This window comes from Dunckerocampus dactyliophorus, chromosome 1 (genome assembly GCF_027744805.1).
Source record: "Dunckerocampus dactyliophorus isolate RoL2022-P2 chromosome 1, RoL_Ddac_1.1, whole genome shotgun sequence".
Taxonomy (NCBI): Eukaryota; Metazoa; Chordata; class Actinopteri; order Syngnathiformes; family Syngnathidae; genus Dunckerocampus; species Dunckerocampus dactyliophorus.
The window spans coordinates 39,965,431-39,992,872 of record NC_072819.1 but is presented as its reverse complement, the minus strand read 5'-3'; the positions used below and the strand labels follow the sequence as shown (position 1 = coordinate 39,992,872).

The 27,442-nt window shown below is 40.9% G+C and overlaps 1 protein-coding gene across 1 annotated transcript in view; it reads right to left on the bottom strand.

Moving 5' to 3' along the window:
• dvl1a (dishevelled segment polarity protein 1a) overlaps positions 1-27,232 on the bottom strand; it is a 39,624-nt gene extending 12,392 nt beyond the window's left edge. Inside the window, exons 1-12 of the mRNA XM_054761281.1 lie at positions 26,805-27,232; positions 16,757-16,826; positions 12,907-13,028; positions 10,727-10,845; positions 4,786-4,924; positions 2,966-3,059; positions 2,752-2,821; positions 1,444-1,583; positions 979-1,055; positions 833-900; positions 661-738; positions 425-559 (exon numbers count right to left, since the gene is read on the bottom strand). Of these exons, the coding sequence (XP_054617256.1) occupies positions 425-559; positions 661-738; positions 833-900; positions 979-1,055; positions 1,444-1,583; positions 2,752-2,821; positions 2,966-3,059; positions 4,786-4,924; positions 10,727-10,845; positions 12,907-13,028; positions 16,757-16,826; positions 26,805-26,974 (1,282 nt within the window). The 5' untranslated portion in view covers positions 26,975-27,232. The remainder of the gene's footprint in view (positions 1-424; positions 560-660; positions 739-832; positions 901-978; positions 1,056-1,443; positions 1,584-2,751; positions 2,822-2,965; positions 3,060-4,785; positions 4,925-10,726; positions 10,846-12,906; positions 13,029-16,756; positions 16,827-26,804) is intronic.
• Positions 27,233-27,442: the final 210 nt, after the last annotated feature.

The following is a 27,442-nucleotide window of genomic DNA, read 5'->3' as shown; positions in this document are numbered from 1 at the left end:
TGAGACTAATATTGTGGCTGGTCAAATCTAAACATCCATCCAACCAACCAATTTCAATACCACTTGTCCTCATTACGGTCACGGGTGAGCTGGTGCCCATCCCAGCTGACTTTGGAGGCGGGAGGCGGGGCACACCCTGGATTGGCCGCCGGTTCATCACAGGACACATATAGATAGACAAACAACTTCTCACACTCACATTCACACCTATGGACAATTTAGAGTCTCCAATTAACCTAACATGCATGTTTATAAAATGTGGGAGGAATAAGGAGCACCCAGACAAAACCCACATAGGAACGGGGAGAACATGCCAACTCATGCCCACCATGGCGGCCTCAAACTAAACATTATGTAAAAAGCACATAGTTTGGCAGTGATTGTTTAAACAAATCAAAGTGTTGTATTCATTTGTTCTTCTCACCAATGACAGCATTGGCAATGGTGATCTTCAACCACATTCTGTCGCGAATCTCCAGGCCAGAGTCTGGCAACTGCATTATCTTGACAATGGTCGCCATGTCTGTTTTGCTTGTTGACAGAGGCAAATCGTCAAACTCTGCAAATAGTAAGAACAATACACAAATAAATTGAAACTGATATATCTACTGTTGAACATCGCTACCTTACAGTTGTGCGTAATGAGAGTTTGGTTGTTACCGTAGTGAGGGTAAGGTCCTGTTAGGGCAGTGGTGTGTGAAATCCAGGCGGCAGGGTCAATGGGTCTTACCGGCTCAGCTGCTCATGGCGACAAAAACACAACTTTGTTTGTCACTTCAACCCTGGTTATGAATATTCATAGTCTTTAAGAGGATTATAATATTGGCCGTACCACGAGGGATGGTGAAGTAACTTCTTGGAGAAGGGTCCCAACATTTGGCAACGGTCAGACTAATAGGACTAGAAAAGAAACATATAGAAGATCATTTTGATATAATTCTTTACTAAAACTTATGGTAAAATATCAGATGTTCTTACCCAGTTTTGGAAACAATTTCTCTCAGGATTCTCACAGCATCATCGTTGCTCATGTTTTCGAAGTTTACATCATTAACCTACATGGCCAACAACAGAGTTTGTTACTTGATAACTTGCAGGACACATCATTTGATTGAGCAGCCCTTTACGAGGCATGAAAGAAAGTGGCCGGTAACAACGTGGATTTTCAAACTACAAGTGAGACAAAATTAGGCATAGAGCTTTAAAGAATAATGTGAGGTACTGCAACAACAGGAAAGAAAGTCAGAGGCAAAAATAGACATTTTGCACCCGGGTTGAGCCACCAAAGTGATGACAGCATTGTGGTTATTAAAAGATGAAAACAAAGAAACATGATGTTTTCCTCAAGAGTCATGTTCTCCTTCAATAAAAAGCAACAGTCAACCTTTAAAAAATGTGTCAGTTATTTGATCAAATGCAGACTATGAGGATACACTTATTTACCTGAAGGAGCATGTCTCCAGGTTCGATTCTGCCATCCGCAGCCACAGCTCCTCCCTTCATGATGGAGCCAATGTAGATGCCGCCATCACCGCGGTCGTTACTCTGGCCGACAATGCTGATGCCCAGAAAGTTGTACTTCTCTGTCAGGGAGACACAGAGAAGGAGTCCCTCTGTTCACTGGTTTCAGCAACTTGGCATATTTGTTCCATTGAACAATGGCATAAGCGGAGTGAGACCTTTCGTCATTCATACAGTCTCTTTGTCTCTGTGGGTGGAGGCCAGGTCGGTAGCATACACACACAGTACACAGAGTATAACGTAGTAGAAATTAAATTAGTAGATTGAAATATATTGCCATATATTTTTTTACCATTTTTTATTGTACTTTTCTTAAAAGTAATGTTAAAATCTTGTCTCGTTCTCATAGACCCAAGCTTGTGTACCGTCTCGTCTCATAAACGGAGTGTCTCGTGACACCCTTATTAAGTACTTTTGAGAAATGTATCATTTATCGGCAGTAGTAGGACAATTTGTCAGGCAATTATCGTCCAGCAAAATTTGCTCTCATGACAGGCCTAAGTATTAACAGTTTCACAAACATCTGACAATTCAGGTTAATTTTGAGAGTAATGTTGTACAATGTGTGTATAACTGAATGATGTCTGCACAGTTGTAAAGGGTAGTCAGCAGAATTATGTCTTGTTCTTCTGTTATTCTATTATAATAATAAATAATTCACTCTCACGGCCGCACGGTGGTCTAGTGGTTAGCACGTTGGCCAACACAGTAACAAGCTTGGAGATCGGGAAGACCTGGGTTCGATTCTCCCCTGGGCATTTCTGTGTGGAGTTTGCATGTTCTCCCCGTGTGCGCGTGGGTTTTCTCCGGGTACTCCGGCTTCCTCCCACATTCCAAAAACATGCAGGTGAGGTTAATTGACGACTCTAAATTGCCAATAGAATGTGAGTGTGAATGGTTGTTTGTCTATATGTGCCCTGCGATTGGTTGGCGACCAGTCCAGGGTGTACCCCGCCTGTCGCCCGAAGTCAGCTGGGATAGGCTCCAGCATGCCCCCGCGACCCTAATGAGGAAGAAGCGGTATAGAAAATGGATGGATGGATAATTCACTCTCTTAAAAATATATTTTTGTGGTTTAGTTTAGTTTTTGTTTAGTACTATTATCAAAGTATTTTTTTTTATAAAAGTACATAAAAGACATTCTGATTAAGGAGTGAATAAAACATAGCGTATAAAAAATCTATAGTATCAAGCTATGGAAGTTACAAAACCAAGATATTCAAGACTTACCCATGTTTAGTGTAACAGTGATGATGTTGAGGCTCATGGTGGAGTCTGTGATACTGCTGAAGGATGAAGACTGGAAAGGCAAAATGAGAACAGGTGATGCACATGGCAAACAATTAAATGTGGCATGCAGTCAATATCATTAAGGCTGCCCATTTGTCTCTCACCCTCGGTGTCAAACTCAGTTTGAGTACTAATGTGTCTTCAAGGTGCTCACCCGGTCTATTTTGGCCACTTTGTGCCTCCGCCGGCGGAGCTTGTGCCTGCGCATCAGCTGTGAGGAGGTACTGTGTTCTGTGGAGCTACTGAGCCTAAAAAAAACCCCAAAATGGTTTCAACTGAAATATAGGATGTCAAACAGTGAAAGGCCATTTAATTTGATATGTACAGTATAAGTGTAACGTATGTCAGCAGGGATGACAGCTCAGTTGACAGCTGAGGCTTTTAGCTTGATGACTAGCCCTCTTGACTCTCATTCTGCTGGCCCTGGTTCGAACCCAAGTGGAACACGGGGCCGGCTGGACCAGGTGAGTTACATATGTAAGTAACTTTATATACACTACCACTGCCATTACATTAGTAATACACTTGGACAATCTGATGTGAGTGAAAAAAATCATTAACAGACACAACTTTATTAGCAATAGAAAAGAGGCCAATAAAAAGGTGTTCAGCTGCTCTGCTGTGCAAGGATACTGATAAATATAATAGAAACATGCAAAAATATTGGAATAGCAAAGTTAGCCAAGCACAAAATTTTAACTCAGTGCCAATATGAGAATAATACATATTTTATGATAGATGATTAGAAAACGCACAAGCCTTGCTTCTTTATAACGAAGCTGTCATGTTGATACCTGCCATGTTCTGTTACTTTGTAGCTGGGATTTTATTTTGTTAAGTTATTTTTTTTCCCTCTATTGGTTTATGTTCTGGTTTCTCCCTATGTTGTCCCTCTTCCTTTGGTGGGCGGAGCAAACAAGTGTACCTGCATGAATCTGCAATTAGTCACTCTTAAGCCTTGATATGCCTGCAGGTAGATGCTGCATTATTGTTTGGTTCCATGTGCTTGCTTCCAGGAGGCCCATTGCACAAAAGTATGGGACTGTTGCACAACACTAGGATAAAGGGATTAACTTATCCATGTTCCGGTTGCCCAAAGGTGGGATAGTGGAAAGTGGGCTATGTTCTGACAGAAGTTACCATCACGGACTCACGTGACAGACACGTTGAGCCAGGATAACCAAGATATCCCGGATTCATACCTTATCCTAGTTTTGTGCAACAGGCCCCTGGTCTTCTGCTTGCTCCATTTTCCTCCACATGTCCAAATACGTAAGATTCCTATTTGTATGCTCTGCTAGATTTTTGCTCCTGACTTTCTAGTCACCATTTAGTACTTTTTGCTACCTGCAAAGCCAGTCGCTTCGTCCACCTGTTTTATTTGTCTTTTTTTTTTAGGCCTTGCAGCCCTAGCATCAGTCTACTTTTTGTATCTTTATGTTTTCTCATGCACCGCATCTTCTACTCTGTATTTTTACTTGAACTGTTTTGCCTGCGTGTCTGCTTCTGGGTTCAAACCTTCACAGACTCTGACAAATGCATGTGACTGTGACATGAAAAAAGTTGATACATTTTCATTTTACGATCATATATGCTGATGGCCAACATGTCAGATGTCATGCAAAACTACAAATGCGTGGTTGCAGGGTTTCCCTAGTGGGATCAAATAAATACTGGTAAACTAAACTAACGTGTAGAGATAGCTGGATGTGTAATCCCCCCACTACACGCTCAGACCTCTATAATAAACAAGGAGGAATTATTCAAGGACAGAGTTGGAGTTCACAGACCCGATAATGCTGACTTGGCAGAGGATTACATCGTATGGTGGCCAACTGATCAGTAGATCAAGTATCATTTTTAACAATTTAAAAGCCACAAATATATGATGTACTTTATGGTTCCAGGAACATCCACAGCAGACTACAGTGAAGTGCTGATGACATTGCAGTTACATTACAATGATGACATTACCTGCTTGCGTCTTCGTCTTCCTCGCTGTCGACAAACGAGCTTGACTCTAGCTCACTGCTCATCACGGAGGTGCTGTCATAACCCATGGCCGAGTCCCTTGCGGTGCGTTCCGATTTAGAGTGACCGTTGATGCGAGGGACTGAGGGGGAGAAAGAACAGAGCAGCCAAGAGTCAGATGTTGACAGTGCAACCAAGAAGGAGAGGAAAGTAAGCAGTCGTGAGAGTGGTGGAACTCAACAGCCACAACATTAGGTATATTATCTATATTCCGCCTTAACAGACATACTAATGCTCAGTTGTGAATGACACTGTCAGAGAGATGTAAATGTATTTTTTTTGTAAATTAACAGGTAGGGGTATTTTTACGACAAAGTTCTAGTAGACACAATTGGGCGGAAAAAAAACATGATTTTGGCTTGTGTTTACTAGTAGAAGAGAGATGATTGCTTCATAAAATCACAACCAGCATACATACACAGCCAGCGGTGACGCGGCGCTTCTGGGTAACAGCGCATTGGTTGGAAAGGTCTGGCAAGGCGATGAGGGTGTGGCAGAAAGCGCATCTGCCAAGCTCCAGAAAAACATTCCAGCAATGTGGACGTTCCCATGGCTAACTCCGCCCCCAACAAGGTGCCTTTCAGAAAACAAAGCGTCTGCGCATTAACACTGAATGCGCATCCACCGCTAGAGTTCACTCCTGCATATTCGCCCCCACACACGGATGGCTGCCATTCCAGACAGTTCAACAAGCCACATGTCAGTCAGTCCCGATGCTAGCCTTCTGCTATGTGCAGAGTCACAGCTTATCTACAATACAGGAAGCAGTACACCACAAATGTAATAAAGCAATGATTAACTCATTCAATCCCAGACATTTTTCAAAAGACAACCACCTCAGTACCAGCAATTGTAGACGATTTTGACTGAGGCACAGAATAGTGTGTTCTATGGCTATATAAACATGGAACATACCAAAAAAAAGATTAGACTCTCATCTTTTAGCACAAAATAAAGTTGGTTTCTTCCTTTTTCCGCTCTTTAGTAATCAGCAGTAGAACATAGGTATGTTTCAGGAAAATATCAGTTCCCAACAAGAAAAGGGAGAAAAACTGCTTTTTGTGAAAAGATACGTTTCAAGCATTTAAGCAAGTTTCACTTTGACACATTTTTTTTGCTTTTGTGACAGCTCAAATATCTACACAACTATACACAACATAAACAATATGAAAAAAGTGTTGTTTTACATCAAAATAATTTATTTACAAATATAACAAGATTAACTATTTACAGTTTTCATATTTGGAACTAAAGTGTGTGTGTGCACGTGTGTACATGCATGTGTGAGAGTGTGTGTGTGCGTATGCGTTAAAATTTCCCTACAATGCGTAACCTTCTGCACGCTACACGCCTCTATGCTCTTCTACTTCCTCCTTGCTGTCGAGTGTGTTTTTACATGCAAAAGAGCCATGCCGAGCTCTTATCAAATGCACTTCTGCCACCTTGTGGCCGTTTTTATGGTTTAAAACTGCTCTAAAAGTGAAATTTTTTTGTGCGTAATTGCATCATCATCACTTTTTTGCCTCTTGTGCAAAAAAACGTAAAAGACATAAATACGTCTTTGGGATCGTTCAGGTCAAACAGCGTTCAGGTTTATAAAAACGTATAAATACGTCGTGGGTATTGAATGAGTTAATTAGCTGCAGCCACCTCACATTTTAACAGGCTATATATATAATAAATAGTTATTGTTTCTAATATTGGATATTTTATATTAAAAGATATCAAAGCTTTTGCACAAACAAACTTTAAATTGCATCATAAGCTGAAAAAGTCTGCAAAAGCATCAAGTGTGTGCACTACATGACATAAAAAATGACACTCAAAAGTCAAATACTCATTCTATAAATTGAGAACACAAATATGTCTCACCACAGCCAACAGTCAGCCTTCCTCCAATGCACTGACAATCTGAGAGTCTGGACAAAGTGAAGCCTGCTTGGTCCTTCTCATTGCACGCAACTATAGGATGACTGCTAATCCGCCTCTGACCAATCAGAGCACTGAGAGGTAAGATTGGGTTTCAGATGAGGTGCTGTTCTCACTCATCACTGCCTCAGGTAAAACGGCATCCAGTAATTAGACACATGCATGCTTTGGGCCGCATTCAACTGAAAAATAATTTTGAGCTTTGCAATGATGGACCCCAGCAGTTTCTGTGCCACATGCTAATACTTCAAAGAGGGTATAATACACTTTGGCTGATCACAAAACATGAACCCACATGCAACGGCTATTAATTATACAAAAAAAATTAAACGTCTATACTGTATACTTCATCATACTATCACCAATGCAGATCATTCGCTGGCCTTGGAAGAGATCACATTCTTACACTAAAATCTAGTCACTCTCACGGTCCAACACACCTGTTCAGCCTTCCAAGAGTTCCAATTGCATTATTTGTCTCAAAATGCCATTGTACAGGAAGAAAATTAACAAGGGATACATTTCCAGGGTCAAACAAGTTTAAACGATCACTCTAAAACAGCACTGACTCTGTGACAGAATCACTTGAAGCCAGTGTATAAGGTGACTGGGGAATTCCTGACACTGGTGCTGCAGGCAGCACGGCTTCTGATTCTGTCTTTGTTACATGCAGGCCAGGGCTGTGGCTGCATCCAGCCAGCAAATAAAATGAATTAGATTATATTGAGTACACTTGTTGACTGTTTGATTTTTGAACTACACACCTGCTGCTGGAACATAGGACACGACCAACTCCCCAGCTGGGTAATTTAACTGGCGACCAGAAAAGCAGGCAGGTGGGTGTGCATGTGTTTGTGTGTGTGATAAACACAATCATATGAAGATAAAAACAATTTCTCAGGACATAAACAACTAAATGTAAAGATAAACACACACACACGTGATAGCATGAGCTCCGTGGGAACAATACTGCACATGAAAAACAATTGTGTTTGTAAGCAATGCTGCAAAGTATGTATAATGATCAGAAAAGGTTTCATAATTTTTCAAGTCATGACATGTTTTTAGTATAGTCTAAGAGCAAGAAAAAAATGTATCCTTAACCGTAGCTTTAAGGCAAACACAGACATACATGTATATAGCACACACACACACACACACACAAAGTAAGTTACAAAACAACATATGATAAGCTGGCATTTATCAGTGGCACATTAGTTATATCATGTCTCGAAATCACAAGCACAGTCACAAGAGTAAACATGATGACAAGTGTGCAGTGATCCATTTGTTTTCAACAGCCTTAACCTGTCCTGGGGCCTGACTTATAAAGTTTGAGTACACACAAAACAGGGCCGAAAAGTTCCACGCCAAGTATACTACCTATAAAAACACAACTTGACGTGCACCGCTATGCCACCTTTGTAGTTGGCGTACGCCAAAGGTCGCCAAGCCGTCAATTGTGAGCTACTAATCGATCTTTGGTAATTAATCAATCTTTGGCCGGTTGATCGCGAGAAATCTCCCAGAGAGTGACCAACAGGCACACATTTTGTCCACTGAACACGCCCGTCGTATGCCTTGCCCTTCAGGCAGCAACCCGCAAGCCCCAGTAAGGGGCCCACTTCACGCCTTCAATTTGCCATAAATGGTGAATGCAAAGTGGCTCATGAATGACCCTTGATTGCATTTTGTGTGGTTCTTCTGAATCATGTCTGCGGAGAAGCTGAAGACGAAGACGAAGAAGCGGAACTTGACCAAAACTGAGGTAGAAATCTTAGCTATAGAGCTGGCGGCTCGTGAAAACATAATATTTGGAGAACACAGCGGTGGCATAACAAGAGGAAGATGAGCATATCCGCTGTCAACAGTGGAACGGGGCGCACCGTGCTACAACTCAGAAAAAAGTGGTCAAGGCAAACATTTCCATTTTTTGTGAGCATGTTTCTACATTTTTCCTAATTGATACCACATTTTAGATGAATAGAAGTTTAGCAAAATCTGTTTAATTTAAAGGTGAATGCAATGACTGAAAACGGGGATGAAATTATCTAAAAAATGAATTGCTGCAATTCCAGATGGATAGTTTAAAAATATTTAACTTAATGATGACATTAACACAATCAAAATATTAGGTTTGTTATAATTATTTCATGAGGAACTAATGCAGGGGTCACCAACGTTTTTTCTTGTGAGAGCTACTTTTAGAAAATGAAAATGGCCACATGCTACTCATTTTTGTAGAAATGATTTTCATGCCTTATTTCAACCCAAACAAAGCAAATATGCTTGTTTTACCAAAACAATCACAAATGCTGGTATCCACAACTCACATTTTATGTTACAGAATACTTTTCTTTCTAGTGTTCTCACATTATTAACTGAAAGCCTGAATGAAAAGCAGGCTTGTGGGCACCTCATGTGGTCGTGGGGGGTTACCTGGCACCCGCAGGCACTGTGTTGGTGACCCCTGAACTAATGTATGTTATTTCAAAGCCCATCATTAGTGGAAAAGGAAAGAGAAAGTTTACACACACGGCCCTGACATTTTCCACACAATTAAAGGCTGTGCATGGTAAATAAATGTGGCAATTGATGACATACTTGACATATGTGACGAAAAACTGTTTTTTTAATAAATTGTCCAAAAAAAAGCGATCCCTAGAATTAGAATCCTAGAATCCCTAGAATAAATCCCTAGAATTATTTAATTGACAACATGATGTTTGTTATAATTAATATTAACCAAACACAAAATACTATCACTATCTTTTAGTCCAGATACTATACGTTCGTGCATAATGGTGTTTATGATAAATGACAAATGATATCCATCTGTGTCATGTAAAATAACACTTTCCACGAATGTTTAAAGTCAATAATGGCGTGATGTTTTCATGCAATGATGAATAAACCTTTATTGGCTTCCATTGCATGTTTATTTCTAACATATGATTTCACTTCACCGCTTAAAATGTGCGTTGCCTTTTTGCCATGTCTCTAAAAAGTGCATACGCCAACTACAAAGGGGGCATAGCAATGTGCACATTCTCACGTCAAGGAAAACGGCGTATGCAACTTTTCTGACCCATTTTGTGCGTACACAAGCTTTATAAGTAAGCCCCCTGATCTTTGGATCAGAGGTACGTCACACAAATTAATGAACCAGTCGGCTGGGCTGTGATACAGGAAGGACAGTGAGAGACTGCATTGAGTTTGCTGTGCAGTATCTGGCATCAATAAATTATTATTTCACTTGGTGTGGTGACAAGAGCAGTATTTTTATGCTAAAAACATATGTGCTGTTCACTGCAAAATAAAACCACTGAGCCCAAGAAGGAGCAAATTAAGAGCTGCTGCTTCACAAATCTCTTTAGTGGACACTTTAATACAATCAAGGACCGTTACATCAATAGGAGCTGCACAATGCTGACAAAACAATAGCAATATGACCGTTGGCTCGTATAACACTGGTCTACAAAAAAAAACTGCTTCTGAGATAAAACATATAGGTTGTAATTCTAATGAGCATTTAACATAATTTTCATACTCAGTGACCCAAAATAGCCAAGAATGACTACTTTCATTTCAGACACATTTTGGGTGTAGACCAGTGTAATCTCATTTTTACTGGACGTAAAAATTAATATGTCACTATGGAAAGGTCGATCTGTTATATATAAGATCAATTTTCTCATATTCCTTATAAAAATAACTGTAGACTTGAGAGTGGGAAGACAGACATGACAAAACACATCACTAGTAGAAGAGTGATAGTGCCATTGTAATTACTGCAGGCAATTTATTATGTCATTAGTTACACTGCTTTTAAACTGCCTGAGTACATAGCAGCACATTAACCTACACTGACCCAACTATACAGTGAGAATCAACATGTTGAGCAAGAGGAAGTAAAACGTCAAATAACTGAACTTTCCTCAACAGTCATACTTACATTCAGTTTCTCGAGCTCTCCTCCGAGCGCGCTCTCTTTCACGCTCTCGGCGGTGGCTGAGCAGGGACTCTGTGCCCGTCTCGGTGTCTAGGCCATCACGACTGCTCACCGCGTTGGCACTAAAATCAAGAAAACTTTAGTCAGACAAGTCATAGAGAGGAAAAAAGCTCTGACCTACACTTCACAACTTAAGCATTTGCCTTAGTTTGTTATATTATCTGCAACTCATATTAGGACTTTCAAATTCAGTACTTCCAGCCATTGTTTTACAATATGTGATGTGTTGTCCACTGTTGTTAATGACCAGATAGCAACAGTGTTACTCTGGACAATGCTGGCATTAATGAGCTCTATTGAAAGCCCAGATGGTGTTTTCAGCACGATTTCAAGCACAACACAGAGGACAGACTGATGATCATGGTGTGCAATGGCAGATCAGGTGTGTGAAGAGCAATAAGCAGGCTAGTGTACTTGGTGTCTGGGAGGAGTCTGGGGCTGTCATGAAAGGGCTAGAGGGCAGATTGTTATTCTGTCAGAGGGCTGCTGGAGACACTGTGGCCGCAGGCACTGATGGGTCAAGAAACTTCACGAAACCTGACGCTGGTGAGAACTCTGCACAACAATGTCAGTTTAGTGTCTGTCTGTCGCACACACTTTGGTAAACATGTTTCTAGAAGCATGCATAATGCATGCCCATGCTCATACATAAATGAGCACATTCACTGTGCATAAACAGAAGGAAAGATGCATCCACAATCATCCGACAATGATCACAATACTGTGTTAACACTCTGCAAGGAAAGCTGGTTAATGTGGAATGCTTGCAGTTATTAGGAATGCTAATGTTCATAGCTAGGGTTCAACCATGTGTGTGTGCAAATGAAGCCAGGGTCACAATATTTGCATGCATTTCTACTCACAACAACTATCCATGGGGGTTATGACCGGTGATGTCTGCCTGGCCAAGAGGCTGTCACTGGTTCTTGATTCACGGGTAGATTATTCAAGGCTAAGCTGCAGCTGTGAACAAATGCCCACCCCCCTTTTAAATCCACCAGCCCCTTTGCTGCCAATGTCCGCCCCCTCCCTCTTGGGAAATGGAGATGGGTGCTTTTAATGTCTGTTAATCCGGATTACTGGGCAGAGACACATCAGTTGTGTCCATTCTCAACCCAAACATCTACTCTGCAAGCTCATCAAACAGAGCCATTCACACTGAAAAACACATGAACTGCATGAATAAAGCACAAAAGGAAAATGAAGTGGTAATAATATTCCAGCTATTTAGGGAGAGCGGTAAAGGCTGGAAGAGTGGATTTATCTCAGCGAGCGAGGAGGTTCACGGTGGGGAATTCACCACGCGGCGTCTCTGAGAGAAAGGCTTGCCTGTCTGACTCAAAGAGGAAAAGAGAAAGGAAGAGCTAGGGAGAAAGAGGAGGGCGGGGGAATAATAATATGAAGGTCGGCGCACTTTCAATTTGCACCACGAGGTGGCAAAAGACCTGGCTAGAGCTGGATGGGAACAATAAAATCATCAGGGCAGCTGTCAGACCAGCAGCAGGGAACAGCCCATAGAGGGCAAACGCGAGCTGAGATGTCAAATGTTGGATAAAGAGATACACTGAGACATGACAGATTGCTTGTTCTCAATATAGAGCCTTGGCCATATTGCTTTGGCCCTGCAATGAACAACCCTCACCCCAATACCCACAGCCCTTCAAGCTATATTAAGCTTGAACCTTCTCCTTTAGCAAGAGGCATGATATTCTCCAGGTACTAGCCATCAGGCTGTTAGGAAAATATTCCTACATAAACACCTATTAGTTACATATGGGTGAAAGTTGGCTACTGCTTCTCAATGAGAGTTAGTTGCTACAAAGGCTATTTCAAGGCAGTGTGGGGGCATGTACATCAATTTTGACATTTATGAGCAGACTAGCACCTTTCACCTTAGTTACCCACCCTGGAGAGTATTTCTATACTTCAGCTTTAGCGCATATGTGACATATTCACACACAGGCGCACGCCAAGTTCACAGCCAACGAAGCCTATGATGAATCTCTGCGCTGAGCTCAAATGGGCACACTCCGCGGTAAAAAGGTCACCCACGATTGTGCCAATGTGTGTGTGTGTGTGGGTGTGTTTAATTGTGCATACATGACAAGTATTGGCCTACTCACTGGAAGGAAGGGGGCCGGGAGTCACCGATCCCGCCTGTTCTCTCAAGAGGGGGTGGAAGCTCCGGATGGCTCTCTGTGCACTGAGATCCTCCATCAGAATGAGCACTCTCGGCTAGTACCAACTATGAGAGTTAGAGAAATATGGATTTAGAAAAAAATAAAGGATTCAGATGCACAATCCTGAGTGAATGTTAGCCAGCAAAATCTAGAGCACAGGGCATATACATCTCAGCGGATGCCCTAAGACAGTAGTCCCTAGCCTTTCTGAGCCCACGGACGTCAGATGTTATAGTAATCTAATACAGTGGAAACTCAGTTAGCATACGCCCCGGTTAGCGTGTTTTTCGGTTAACAACGAAAATTTACGCCAAACTTTTGCCTCAGCTTTTCCAGGAAGCGCACAATACGGTGCGCGTCTTGTTGTGTTATTAATGCACTGCGTGACTGCAACTGTGTTCTTAATGCATTTTTTCACAAAACGTCCTTTTTAGCAGCTTGCTAATACATGGAAACAGTAACCGCAAGTTAGCTCCGTCGCCCGTCGATGATGTAATCTGTGGTTGACTCTTTAGTTCTTTGCTAACTAACACAGTTACGCCACTAGTGTCAAACAAGTTAGTTGCATATAAATGACAAACGAAAGGGATGAATCAACATTTAACATTTAAGTTTACTTTGACTGAAAACACAATGTGGCAGCAAGATCAACATGGGCACCACCTTTGTGTTTTGCCATGAGTTATTTCTTGAATTCAATAGTGTTCATCACCTTCTTTATCAAAATGCTTACACTTGGCTCCATTTTGGATAATTTTGCAGCCAGGATCAAAAGAAAAGGTGAGAAACACGATTGGTTTCGAGAAATAACTCATGGTAAAACATGCTGTGTTGATCTTGTTGCCACATTGTGTCTATGACAACAACACCCATCCATCCATCCATTTTCTATACCGCTTCTCCTCATAAGGGTCGCGGGGCATGCTGGAGCCTATCCCAGCTGACTTCAAGCGACAGGCAGGGTACACCCTGGACTGGTCGCCAGCCAATCACGCCTTCCATTAAAGTAAAAGTAACCTTAAAAGGTAATTTATCTCTTTCATTCATCATGTATGTGTACCGTATTTTCCGGAGTATAAGTCACACCAGCCAAAAATGCACAATGATGAGGAAAAAAAACATATACAGGTCGCATTTTGGGGGGAAATTTAGTTGATCAAATCTGAGACCAAGAACAGACATTTCATCTTGAAAGGCATGTTATAGTAATAACAATAAAATAGAGAACAACAGGCTAAATAGGTGTCTGTTAACGTAACATGTAGTTATTCAGATAACTATGGCCTAAACAACCCGCAAAGTCATCTACATTATCGCCTTGGCACCTACCTTGGCGTTGAGACGTAACTGCGCTGCTGACAAGCCTCTCCTGGCAGCACGGTGTTCAAGCACCCATTTGTGAACTTGTTCCTTTCCCTGTGGCCATCTAGCTTTTAGCCCACGATTAGCTTTTTTTGTTTTCTTCATTGCAGTTTGAGTGTCCTCCGCTTTTCGCCAGTCCCTCACAAGTCTTTCTGCTGCATATTTCACTACTTGCAGCTTGTAATGGAGAATATGATTTTCTTTTTGGGGGCTTTTGTGTTCCGTCTTTCTCAGTTGTCTTCATAAGCGCTATGTGGCACTGTGAATAGGCACGCAGACGGAACCACTTGACCCTCCAAACCATGGAAGAAGAAAGAACGGATGTATAAGTCCGTCACCTTCCGCTTCTGTGAATCATTATGGAGTATAAAACAACAAACCCTTCCGTCAGGGTCTTTAGAGTCGTCACAGACATTTGCTGATGTAGCCCTGTTTGTTTCTGTTGTTCTGTTATTGTTGTCACAATTGTTGTTACTGATGTTGTCCTTGTCTGTTGTCTTTTTTTGTCCCCCTCTTATCCCTGCACCCCCCAAAACATTCAAAGTCAAATAAATTCTGTATAACAGGGGAAGTGTATCTCACTTTTCCCTGGCAGAGTAAATCTGTTGAGCACGTGAGGGAATTTAGATCAACAATTCTATCTGCCCTAATGGCTGGACAGGACAGGGAAAAATAAAATAAAATTTAATTTAATTAAATAAATAATAATAAAAAAAAAAGACAATAAAATATCAGGAGACTGTTGACTGAGGTGAGTCATATCCATCGAAATATTCAGATATTATGTTGGCTTGTCGTCAAAGCTCACTTCTGGTCATGTGACGGCGATGAGGTGGTGGTGGGTCGGTGACGTCATTATTCGTTCTCGTATTGTCTGTACACACGCCCACTCTAGACCTGAAAATGTTTCCGTGTGGGTAGCCCCTCGGTTGTCTTTATAAGTTGATGTTTACATTGCAAATTGTCAGAGGTACAGAAGTGATAAGAGTAGCAGAGACTGGCACACACGCCTAGAGTGGCCTCTCATGGCTGTCAGTGTGAAAAAAAAGTCCCTCCGGAGCACAAGTCACAGGACCAGCCAAACCATAAAAAAAGTGTGACTTATAGTCCGGAAAATACGGTATTTATGTATTTTGAATTGTTTTCTGCATGTAAAACTAGAATTGTAAATAAGTATTCAGGAAACACCATGCAATAATAAATACTAATATTACTCAAAAATAACATTGTGATTGTCCACTGGATTTTAAGAAAGAGCCAGACAATGTTTCTGTCATTGCCCTGGCAACCCTGAATTCATATGTCGTATCAGTGCACCAGTCACCTCATGTTGTTGTTACCATTGTCTGCAGTACCCTTACAAACTCTGCTGCACACTAAAATGGCCAATGTTTATTTCAAGATACAATGTTATAACACAAGATCAAAGAAATGTTCCTGTCTAATGTCCCTCTCTACTGGGGCAGTGGTTCCACTGTAGGTTATTTTTCACGGGCAGCTCCACGAACTCCAACAGAAAATAAATGCATCATAATAACTGTCATTGTGTATTACTTAAGTAGAAACAATTCATTCAAAGCATTAAATTACTGCTGTTCGGCCACATTGAACAGTTTGTTCATCACTCTTTCGATCCTTAACTTTGTACAGCAAGCTTTAAGGCAGATAATAAGATAGCCACTATTCATAATGTTCATAAGATGTTTTTAAAAAAATATTTTATTTTATAGTTGTCAGTGCCAGAATAAGCACTGACTTGTTGCTGCATACAAATCTTGAGTAAATGGTAATTAGACGAAGTGACTCTAGTAATTCTACTAATTCTTAAAATCAGTATCAAGTGATAAAATACAAACTAGCTGTGAGACTTAAAACAACGGTCTACAGCATAAGGAAAAGCCTTTTCATTATGTACATCGCAGTGACCAATAAAATATCACATTTTTATGCTGTAAAAAAAAAAAAAAAAGAAGAAAAGCTAAAAGCCACTAACTCAATTAAAAGTGCAGCCTGCTGTACAATCCTTCTCATCAATATTTCCGGCCACAGCGTTAACCCCTGTCTTCAGTCCTGAATGAGAGTGTATCAGTTAAAATGTAAATCCTCTGCTAACATGACAGTTTGATTCAATTCGACATCCTCTATTGTCCCCTAGGGACACTCTGGTAATTACAGAACACTATAAAGCTACTGAAGTCAACAGAGTGACAAATAGGTTGCACCGGAGGTAAGAGATCTTGGTTTAGTGGTCAAATTGATCAACTATTGAATGTATTTTCTAGCTGTTTAACATCTAATAGAGAGAAACAGACCTATATAGTAGTATAGCTCAGTTCATGAGCTCAAGCTGAAGAGTGTTTAAAAAAGCTCTGTGGAGGCGGTCACATTTGCATGATCCACAAGTACACACATGCATCATCAACTCACTTACCCAGGACACCACTCTGCCATTAAAGCAAGGAAGCTTGGCGTTGTCATCGGAAATCTCTTCTTTGACAACCCTGCAGAATAAGCGCAAACACACCGTCACTGATGATATTATCAGGCCGTTGCAAGAATTGGGTCTGATGATGGATAAGAACCCAAAACATTCAACATTAGGGTGTATTTTGGCATTTTAGCTGATCGAGTCAAACATCAAACTAGAATAAACCTCAAGGCCAAAACGATTCTAAATTGGATCAACACAGTTATGCATCTAATACCCACGATGCACACTTGCTGCACATGCTTACATTCTGTCATTAAGATTCAGGCATTTTTTCACAGAGCTATCAAGGAAAGGTTTCAACCAGACGAGCTTCTCTTCTTTTACTTCATTTTTCATAATAATTAATTGTCTCGTGTACTGTAGGGGTGTCTTAGAATAATCAACTATTCGACAATTCGATTCAGAGGAGTTTGATTCCATGAACAATCTTGCCGTCGAAACAAAAGAAAATCAAGATCAAGATTGCACCATTCTGACTACATGTGGGTGCCCAAGACTACTGCGGGGCATACATTTCTACATAGAATGTCTTAGTTTTGTTATAAAGGCCCACCGTCAACATCGCCAAACTGATTAGCTCATAATGGCTAGTAAATAAATCATCCAAAGTGTGGAAGTATTTTGAAAAGTTTAACAATGACCCGAAGAAAGTAAAGTGCAACTTGTGTCAGCAGCATCTTACATATCATACGACAGCCAACAACCATGGAGTATCATTTAAAACAGGTAAGGCTTTTGCGCCAACTTGATTTCATATGCCGACTGTGGATTTTAATCCAATAAATTAGGGTGCTAATTTAGGGTTTTGGCGTGTTGTTGTTTTTCAAGTTTTTCCTATTTTATGTGCACTTTTCTGATGTGTGATATCAGGGTTTCCGCTACATGTAATTGATCGTGGCGGCCCGCCACTACAAAATAAAAGCCGCTACACCTTAAAAATGATTTTTTTTTTTAAATGGGAAAACAATGTTAAGTAATATATCGTATGAATGGATATATTGTATTGTATTGTACTTTATTAATCCCACTGCAGGGAAATTCACTTGTTACAGCAGCAAGCAAGATACGCAAGTAAAGAATACAGTGTAAAGAATACATAGTGACTACAACATGGTTCAGGTGGTGCAGGTGTTGTAGAGCCTGACAGCGGTCGGTATGAAGGACCTGCGGAACCTCTCCTTCTTACACCGTGGGTGTACCGGCTGCTGAAGGAGCTGCTATTGTATATGCCCTATAGATTTGTTCAATGCTAGATGCTGTTTGCACATATTGTATTGTGTGTTGTTTCTTAGGCATCCAGCCTCATCAGCATTGCCACCAATTCATTGTATTGTTAGCAAGCTATTTCAGTGTGTTTAGTGCACTGCTGCTAGCTGAGATGTTATGTTGCTGTGCATTTGTGTTGTTGTCTAGGGTGTCGCTGTGTGTGACAGGCCAATCACAGAGTGTGAAGAGTGAATACATAAAGAGGATTTTCCGTCACGATTACGGATAATGATGAGCTGTGTTTGTTTCATGCTCGTACTCTCCAAAAACGCATTATCCATAATGGATACTCACCTACAAGGGTTCATCCCTACTTTGTACCTTATTATCGTGTGAAATGACGACAGCTCATCACAGGTGAAGCCAGCGTGTGTGATCACTGACATTTCAATCTCATTCAACTTCGTGGCATCTTTGTTTACACATTTCGCCACTCACTGCCTCTCAGCCATAGCTCTCGGTGGCAGCTAGCTAGCTCGTTTTTGTCCTGTGACGGGCGAGCTACAAGTCACATTCATGCTTACTAACAATCTTGCTCTCCTGTAATCATTATTATACTTATGGCTTGTCTTCAAAATACTAGATGTGTGTCTTCAACAGAAAAATTGTAGTGTGTCCAGCTTTAGAGTGACGCTATAGCTCACAAGCTGATGTTTAGTAGTTCACCAAAGAATATTTGCTTCATCTCTTAGTATTTTTATAAGCATTCCCTTCAAACATGATGCCTGTATTTAATGACAAATGAGCACACTGAGTGGAGATGTGCTTTCTAAATAAAGTACAATTTCAAAATGTTGGCAGTCACATAAAACGCAAATAGCTCATCTGTCCCTTCTTTTTGCCAAAGCAGTTTTAGTAGTGCTGCAAGTTGGATACACCAGTGCCATCATAATCCTGGACTCTCAGTTTATACTGTTTATACAGGACAGATTTCTATAACAAAAATATTTAAAATGTTATTTTTTTTTTAAACAAAAAAATATATTATTGAACAATTAATTCCCCATGTATTCGTATTACTCTAAAACAGGCATCAAATTAAATTTAGGTTTGTATCAAAAAGTACACAATGTTGTATTTTTGTACTAATATTCACATAGTACTATTGGACTAAATACGTCAGGTAACAAAAGAAGGCTCAACATTTTAGACTCTCACTTTAAGTGCTCTCAGCAACTTAACAGATTTGCAATGTTCTCCGTTCATGTTCTGCTGGTTGTTGAAAAATATTAAATAAATAAGTTAAATAAATAATAAGTCCTAAAAATTGTTATTTGTCATAATAAAAAATGATGCAGACGCAGCAGCGGCGGCACTCACATGCAGGCAGTCCACCACCGCAGCTTCAGAAAATCCTAGGGGAAACTGACCATATTTTGGTTTTGTTCATCTTGCTTTCTGTGTCACTAAATACACTCGCACTGTTGATGCACAGTGAAAGTCACAATTAGCTATGCTCTAATAAAATAATAATAATAACGTTCAATGATTCAATGACTATGGACAAAATCTAACAAAAATCCTTAGTTGAGGACAGAATATACTCCTCTTGTTAGAAGTACAATTTAATACAAATTAATACATTTTTCCCCTAACTATTTTCCCTAAAATACACATTGAGTCTATGAAGTAGTGGTCCTCCAGAGCCACATCCATCCCGTCAGAGGTTTTCATTGAGCTTGCCAAACATCACCCAAATAGTGTAAACCATTCAGTCTAACCAGAAGTGCTCATTCCTGCAGTACTTCCTCTGCTCTGCAGGGGGCAACAGCAAAGCATACGTATCACAATGAAGCAGCAGTAGAAGAAGACGGCTCGCAAAACACCAACAAAGGCTAAGAATACAATATATACTAGGGGTGTCACAAGGCAGTCAGTTCACAAGACAAGACGATGCACGAGGTTGGGTCTACGAAAATGAGATGAGACGAGATTTCAACATGACTTTTCTAAAAAGCACAATGAAAAAATATTACAATATATTCCAATCTGCTAATTTAATTTCGACTACGTTTCACTCTTCTGCACTCTGTGTGTATGCCAGCGGCCATGCCTCCACCCACAGAGATAAAGAGACTGACTGACAAAAGGGCTCACTCCGTTCATGCCGTTGTTCTATGGAAGGAACGCCCCAAGGTGCTGAAACCAATGCTCAGAAGAGTGAGCTCTCTTCTCGCCTGTTTGGAGGTGAGAGACAAGGAAAAAACAGACACGCATGCACATGGCAATACCGATATACGAAGTCCAGCAATATTATCAAGTTTATTTTAATTTACTGTGTGATTAATTTATTTATTTATTATCATCCCGGGCCTAGTGCTCATGAGACATTTATCTTTCTGAACAAGAAATCTTGTCACGTTTTAATTTTGCGAGCTCTTGTGACACACTCCTAATATATACATTTTTCTGCTTGTTTTTTTGATGATACCATTTGGTCCTCAGTGTCTGCCGAGAAATGTTCTGGTCCTTGGACAAATGTAATTCCGTACGCTGTCAAGTGTCTTTTATCCAATTACTCAAACATACTGGATACTGGATAATAATTACCAAAAAACTACACGTTAGAAAATGTTAATAGAATGATCTAGAGATGTAAACATTTTGGTGCCAAAATTCTCTCTTAGTAATTAAAATGTGCTCACTACAATTTCTTTTCCTTCATGTCATAACAAATATTTTATTTCAAAAATGTAAACTCTCATTACTTATGACATGTTTCCTAATGTTATCCAAATTATACTTCCACATCACCGCATTTCTAAGTTTCAACAACCTTAAATGAAAATGAACAAAAACCAAGCTGAAGCAGCCCTATTGAGCAGTGTGACAAAAGCGAGTGATGCGTGACTTGTTTAAGTGACATGTAACAATCACATCAGGACAAAGGCGATATATGTAAGTTAGAGTTATTGCTCAAATACCTTGTTTTGCGTTGCATTCATAGGCCACAACTTAATTTGAGATTGCAGAATCAAAAGCACATGGCACCTTCTGTGTCTTCATCACAGGCTGTAAATTCCCAACCAAAATACCTTGTAGTTAACCTTTAACCTGCTGGGGCAAAGTTTAGTGGCTGCCAGCGAGACACCTGCCAGGCTCGTGTCAAGCAGATCGAGCTCGGAGATAAGCATGGCAACACAATTACAAACAATCTCCCTGAGATTCACTATGTCATACGCTCGTGTGATTTAGGCTTCAACTTTTCAACAACAGCTTGAGCCCTACACCGAGACATAGCAAGTAGCAAGCGCTTAACAGCCTTGTACTGGCAAGCGCTTCCATGTAACTTATACAATAGGCATTGCTAGTTGACTTCCATGTGGTGCTGCTGCAGGAGCGGCATTGCAGGAGAGGCGAACAAACACACCATAGCCTTTGCGGCTTATGGTAGCGGCTTCCACTGACTGTGCTTCTGTGGCCTCTTCTTCCTCAGGAAGAGGAAAAGGGAGAGCGGTGAAGGCGGCCGTCTGCTGGTTAGATAGGAAGTGTCTGCATCCTATCTGCCGCTGTATGACCAGCTGCAAGGTGACTTGTGAGGATGTTGGTGTGGCCACACAAAGAAAATGTGAGCTACGCCTCTTTTTCCTGATTCTACTGTTTCACATTAATGTGTTTGTAAAAGGACTAATCCCTTAAACATCTGTGATACAACAAGCACACGCAGTTCTAAACAAACCATCCCATTCAGACTATATGTTTTTACTACTGTACATCATTTAGACACAGCATACACAGAATCACAGCTTCTTGCCTTCACCTAGAGCAGAGTTTGTTCCACTCCTGAACTCTTAACAAGCAGTTCCACCCACTCAAGCGGTAAATCCAGTTCACGGAACCTTGTGGCTGCTGTGAGACACTGTCTCAGCTTAAAGTGGCGACAACAGATTTCACAGCATAATGACACAAGAATATTCCACAGCTGGGAATATTTGTGTAGCTGAGGGGGCGAATTTGACATGTTTATCTGTGCGTTCAGAAACAAACTAAGGCAGGCTGATTACGAGAAGAAAGACTGTACAAACCAAAACGCATAAGGCTGACTACAATATATGTAGACCAATAAAGGTGTGACGTTAATTAAGACGCAAATTCAGTATATCTTATGTGAGTACCACAAATAGAAGCACAATTTTGAATGTGACCAAGATTCTCTGGTATAATACACCTTTAATATCACACATAACTTCATGGAACGTAAAAGGTATTGCAATAATTTAGCATAACACAGGATTAACTATGTGCATGTTTTGTCCCTTTTTTGACATTGTGTTTGGCCTGATTAGTTCTATTTCCATTTCTAACATTGGAAAATAATGCAGCGATATGCCCTAATTATGGTACATACCTTGGTTATAAGGTCACGGTTCAGTTCATTTTCGGTACAAAATGCCCAAAAAAAACCCTGCTTAATTTTTGTGTAAACAGCTTCAAAGGAAAACTGCACTTTTTTGGAATTTTGCCATCATCCACAATCCTTATGTGAGGCATGAACACACATGTCTTTTCTTTTTCACGCATTCCCTTTCTGTATTTTCTAAAGAGAAAAAAACAACTAGCATAAGTAACACTGTAGTAACATGTACATTCATGATAACATGTAATACTTACAGTATTTTGTTATATTTGGTCATTTTAAGCATGACCGGAACTTCTTTTCTGGGCTCATTGATTTCACATAGCCCATAGCAAGGACTGCTACTTCCGTCAACAACAGCAGCATAGAGAAGGCGTTTGCTACCACTAATCACAACAGACTTCATGAGAGGCGCCGCCAAAGACAACTTTTCACTTTTACTCCTCCCAGGCAGACAATAAAGGCTGGGTTATAAATTCAGCTTGAAAGAGCCATGCGGAAATCCATTCGAGAGACCGTGTGTGACTTTATACTCCGTGCAGCGTCTGCTCCCAAACTACAGGGGGCAGTCTATCAAAAACACTGGAATTTTCCGCATGAAAAGGGCCGCTCGAGGGAGCGTGGGTGCGAGAATATCGTCATTTGTCCGCACAGAGCCACACGGACCTCGCGGATGCAGAAAGCATAAAACAGGCTTAACGTTGCTGGGTGCTCGGCAGATCCAGCTATAGTGAAACACGAAGCCATTCTCATAGTGTTATCATGTAGCACTAGTACTAAATGTTTCATAGACAAAATAAAACCATAATAAAACAGTCACTTGCAATGTCCGCTCTCACTGGGATGCCGACTGATGGGATGGCTGTATCTTTCAGCATAAGACTTGTGTTCCCCGTTGAGCTGGTAAACTCCTCAGGTAAAAAATGTTGAGAGCAAACAAGCATCTAGCTGAGCGTTCCTAGCGATGCCGTTGGGTCTAAGTTGAGAGCCAGTATACACTGCTTCAGTCTGTCCGAATGTTTAATTTGTAGCGTGTGGAATCAACTTTTCATCTTATTGCCACAACCTTCTACTATACACGTGCGAGGCATGATTTATAACCCGGCATTAACTTTTCCAAACTTACTTTTGCAATATTCTCAGTTCATGTTCTGCTAGTTGTTAAAAAAGTTCAATTATAAATAAGTTACTAAATAAATAAGTCATAAAAAATTGCTTGGTATTTTTAAAAAAAATTGCATATTTATTATTATTTGGGGGGTGTTCGATCTAAGATAATTCAATGATGACACTCGAAGAAGCAACCAGTGATTAGCAGTGAGCAATCCTACAACAATTGAAAAACATCATGACTGATACAGAAGTGACAAGGTACATGACTTGACCTTTGACCTTAACTACCTCAGCCATGGTCTTTTATTACGTAAAATGACTTTATGAGGTGACCTACTACTTTGCTCCCATATATTCTATATTATCAGTAAAATTGTAACAAACACCAACTTTGCAGATCAGTTGGACACTCTCTATGCTTTGTAGTCATAAGAAATATTAAATCCCTGACTTTTGCTTTTGTAGCATTTAACTATGCTTCAGACAAAGGTGTTTTAACCATAAAAGGTTTTACAAGAAAGAATTACAGCAGAAGCGTAGCCATTTTTTGGGTGAGCCATCAAAGCAGAATAGGATAGGATGCATTCATGCAGAAAAACTACAAACTACAGGGACCTGGCATCATGTAGCTCCCTAGGACGTCCCCTTATTGTCTGATGCTCACATGCAGACACTGAGCTTGGCTGCTTGCTCCACAGTGTCTCTGTCTAGCATCACAGTAAGATCTCAAGCCCACTTGAGCCAACCAGTGGCAATGACACCACACCATCACCTTCCAGTCTCTGAACAAGCCAAGTAGATCGCTCAATTAGCTCTTTGCCTTATGAATATTGATGGTGTAATGAAAACAAAGACAAGTGAAGTATGAATTGTGCACAAATAATGCATGTTCATGCAAATGTGCAGTTAGAACTTCAATGGGAACTGGAAGGATGTGTCCTCTGCGAGGCTGTTCGTCAGGCGAACCGTTTATCACATTTTGCGTGACCGTTACTCAAAGAGCTGATAAAAATGGCGCAAATGTAGTTCAGCAATCCTGTAAGAAAATGGCTGTTTTTTTCCAGCACGGCAGGGGGTCTACTACAGAGGACCTTGCACTGGCTGCTCATTTACATTTCAAACACAGTCTATATCTGCAAGGGATTTGATGTTTTCCTCCTAAGCTCAGCAGTCTTACTGCTTGCTCCTTTGCTTCTTCTTCTGCCGACATGGTGCAGCCAGCATGGCTGCCACAAAGCGCTGCCATACTCTGTGCCTTTGACTGGTTCTGCTTCCATTTTGTGCCAGTGCCATACGGTGCTCACAGCCTGGAGATTCCACCCCAACTCAAAGGTTGGAATTCTTGTGGCGACACCTTTATGCTCCAACCACTCTGAGCCCCACACTTTGTTGATATACATGCAGGGTTCCACAACATGGAACTACCTCTCTGTATGGAGAGAGCAAACACGTTTTGTTTGTTTCCATAATCTGATTGTGGATCACCTGAGGCCCAGTGAGCAGCCGCCTTGCACTGCTAGCGAGGCAGGAAGCCGAGGATAAAGAGACACACCAAGCCCAGCACTGCAACCAGGAAGAGCCGGTTTCCCTCCCAAGGTCAGGCTACAGTGAAAATGAATGTCTGCGTGTGTTGATGCCGCCTGCTCTCCTACTTCCTCCAGCCGTATTTGCATTTACAGTGCGTGCTACAGAATGACGACTCATAGTGGAATGAGAAGCAGCCACTGACACAAATATGTCATCCTCAGCAAAGGCCTGACAGATTTCTTGACCAGGACAAAGATGCCACAGAGGGGGGCAATTTCTGCAGAGCTATTTAAACCTAGAATAGTCAGCAAATCACCAGAAGAGAGAGGAACACACACTTTACACATGTCTTTCACCAAAAGACGCAGCCTGCAAGACTTTCTCTGACAGCACAAGCTGACAAAGCTGAACACCACCTGCCTGAAAAAAGACACTACAGTGCCGGTAAAGTGGGAGCATATCTAGTGCTGAATCTGATTAAAACAGCACAATAATACAATCATAGCAAATGCTTTTATCAATAATCAGTAAAATATAATGGTATTATTATGTACTGAAGGCCCTCATTTTAAAAATCCCTGCTGCAACTTCATTTCAACCGAGGTTTTTTAAAAACTCTTTACATTTGTATCTATTTTGTGTAGTAGGTGTCTTGTTAGCATTTTAAATAACACACAATAACATGCTACACATTCCTGGATTACACCTGCACAATCTCATGAGAGTCAATACAAAAGCTATATGAGAAAAACTCAGCTTATACATAGATAATTGTCAGCTATGATTGACACGGTCAGAGAGGTATTCATTTAACAATATGTTTACTGTGTAGACTTGACACACTAGGACACTGTGGGAAACAAAAATGATGATCGGTTTGCCTTTATTTTACCTGCAGTGACTTACTGCTTTTGTTATGCTTGCCGCATGTAAGATAAAGCCAATTATAGGTACAAACTAAAATAACAATAATGTGCACTTCAAAAAGCAGAGCATTATAACTGAAAGGTGTTTCCCATATGTTGCCCCTGTAAAATACCTATAAGCTATTTTTTGTGAGAACACTGTGCAAGAGAGCAAAAGCGCAAACACAGTGCTCCAACCACAATAGTAAACATAAACAATATCTGCTACAGAGCATTATCTTTTTTATATTTTTTTATTCAAATATTGCCTTGGATGTCATTCGATTAACAGTGAATAAAAGTACAGTGAATAAATGATTATTTTGGTTAACTTGTCAGATAAAATTTTATATCAGTTGCAAGAGCCTGAATTTAAGTTCAATTAAATCATGGTAAATATTGTCATGTTGCTAAATTAATATATATTTGCAATCATAATCGCATTCGCAATATGTTATGTAATTACACAGTAGTACTGTATTTGACACTCGCTGTATCGTTTTCTCTTGAGATTCACCTGCAGACTACAGTGCGCGTGAGCTAATTAAGACATACAGGCATCTTTCACCTGACACATAAAGTAGAATGGGTGCATGCATGTGTGCGTCACGATGACCACACCGGACGGATCTGGTCTCAGCTCGAACACTCTTGCAGCTCGTTCACTGCGCACTGGACCGCCTGCAATAATGAGCAGGTGCCAGGAAGCGTGGAGACACGCACAGCACCACTTGCAAGCCCAGGGTATCGCCACACGCACCGGCTAATGATAATAACACAATAACCACAACAGCAGTGAAAATAGGCTGAGAACACTCACCCAAAATCCTGGTCCATCGATTTGAAGAAGAATTTGTAGCTGTGGACGGGTCGATTGTTGAGGACATTTTTGAAATCGGCTAAGGTGACTTTGTCTGGAGAAACGGCCAGTTTGACCAGATAGGGAGTCTCCTCCTCGTCTATGTGATAAATGATTTTCGTCTCCGCCATGAGACTGAGACGAGGACAAGCATTGACAGACTGGAAGGGATTGGCAATAAACAGGCCTGCTTGGTTAGCAGCGAGCACTACACGCTAATAAAACACCCAGCTCGGAGAACACCATTCCGCGTGGGGGTCCAACCCAGCGTGGATCCAGACATGTTCGCCTTTGGACTGGCCGTCTTTCTGCTCAACGGAGCTACGGTGGCTCTAAAACAGGAAGGGACAGTCCACATCCTTGCAATATGCTGTTGGGAATATTTGCTAGTTTTTTAACAAGCTAATTGGCGAGACGGTGCTGCCATCTAGGGGCTATCCACAAGTGTGCACCTGTACAACAAGCCATGACTTGATCATATCATTCCGCCTACGTGGATTCATGCAGCCCATTCAGGTTCTCTCTTGCAGTTCGGAACATGATGCTACCTGACAAATATCATGTACAAAATTATACTTCATTAAACCTGTGGCTTATGG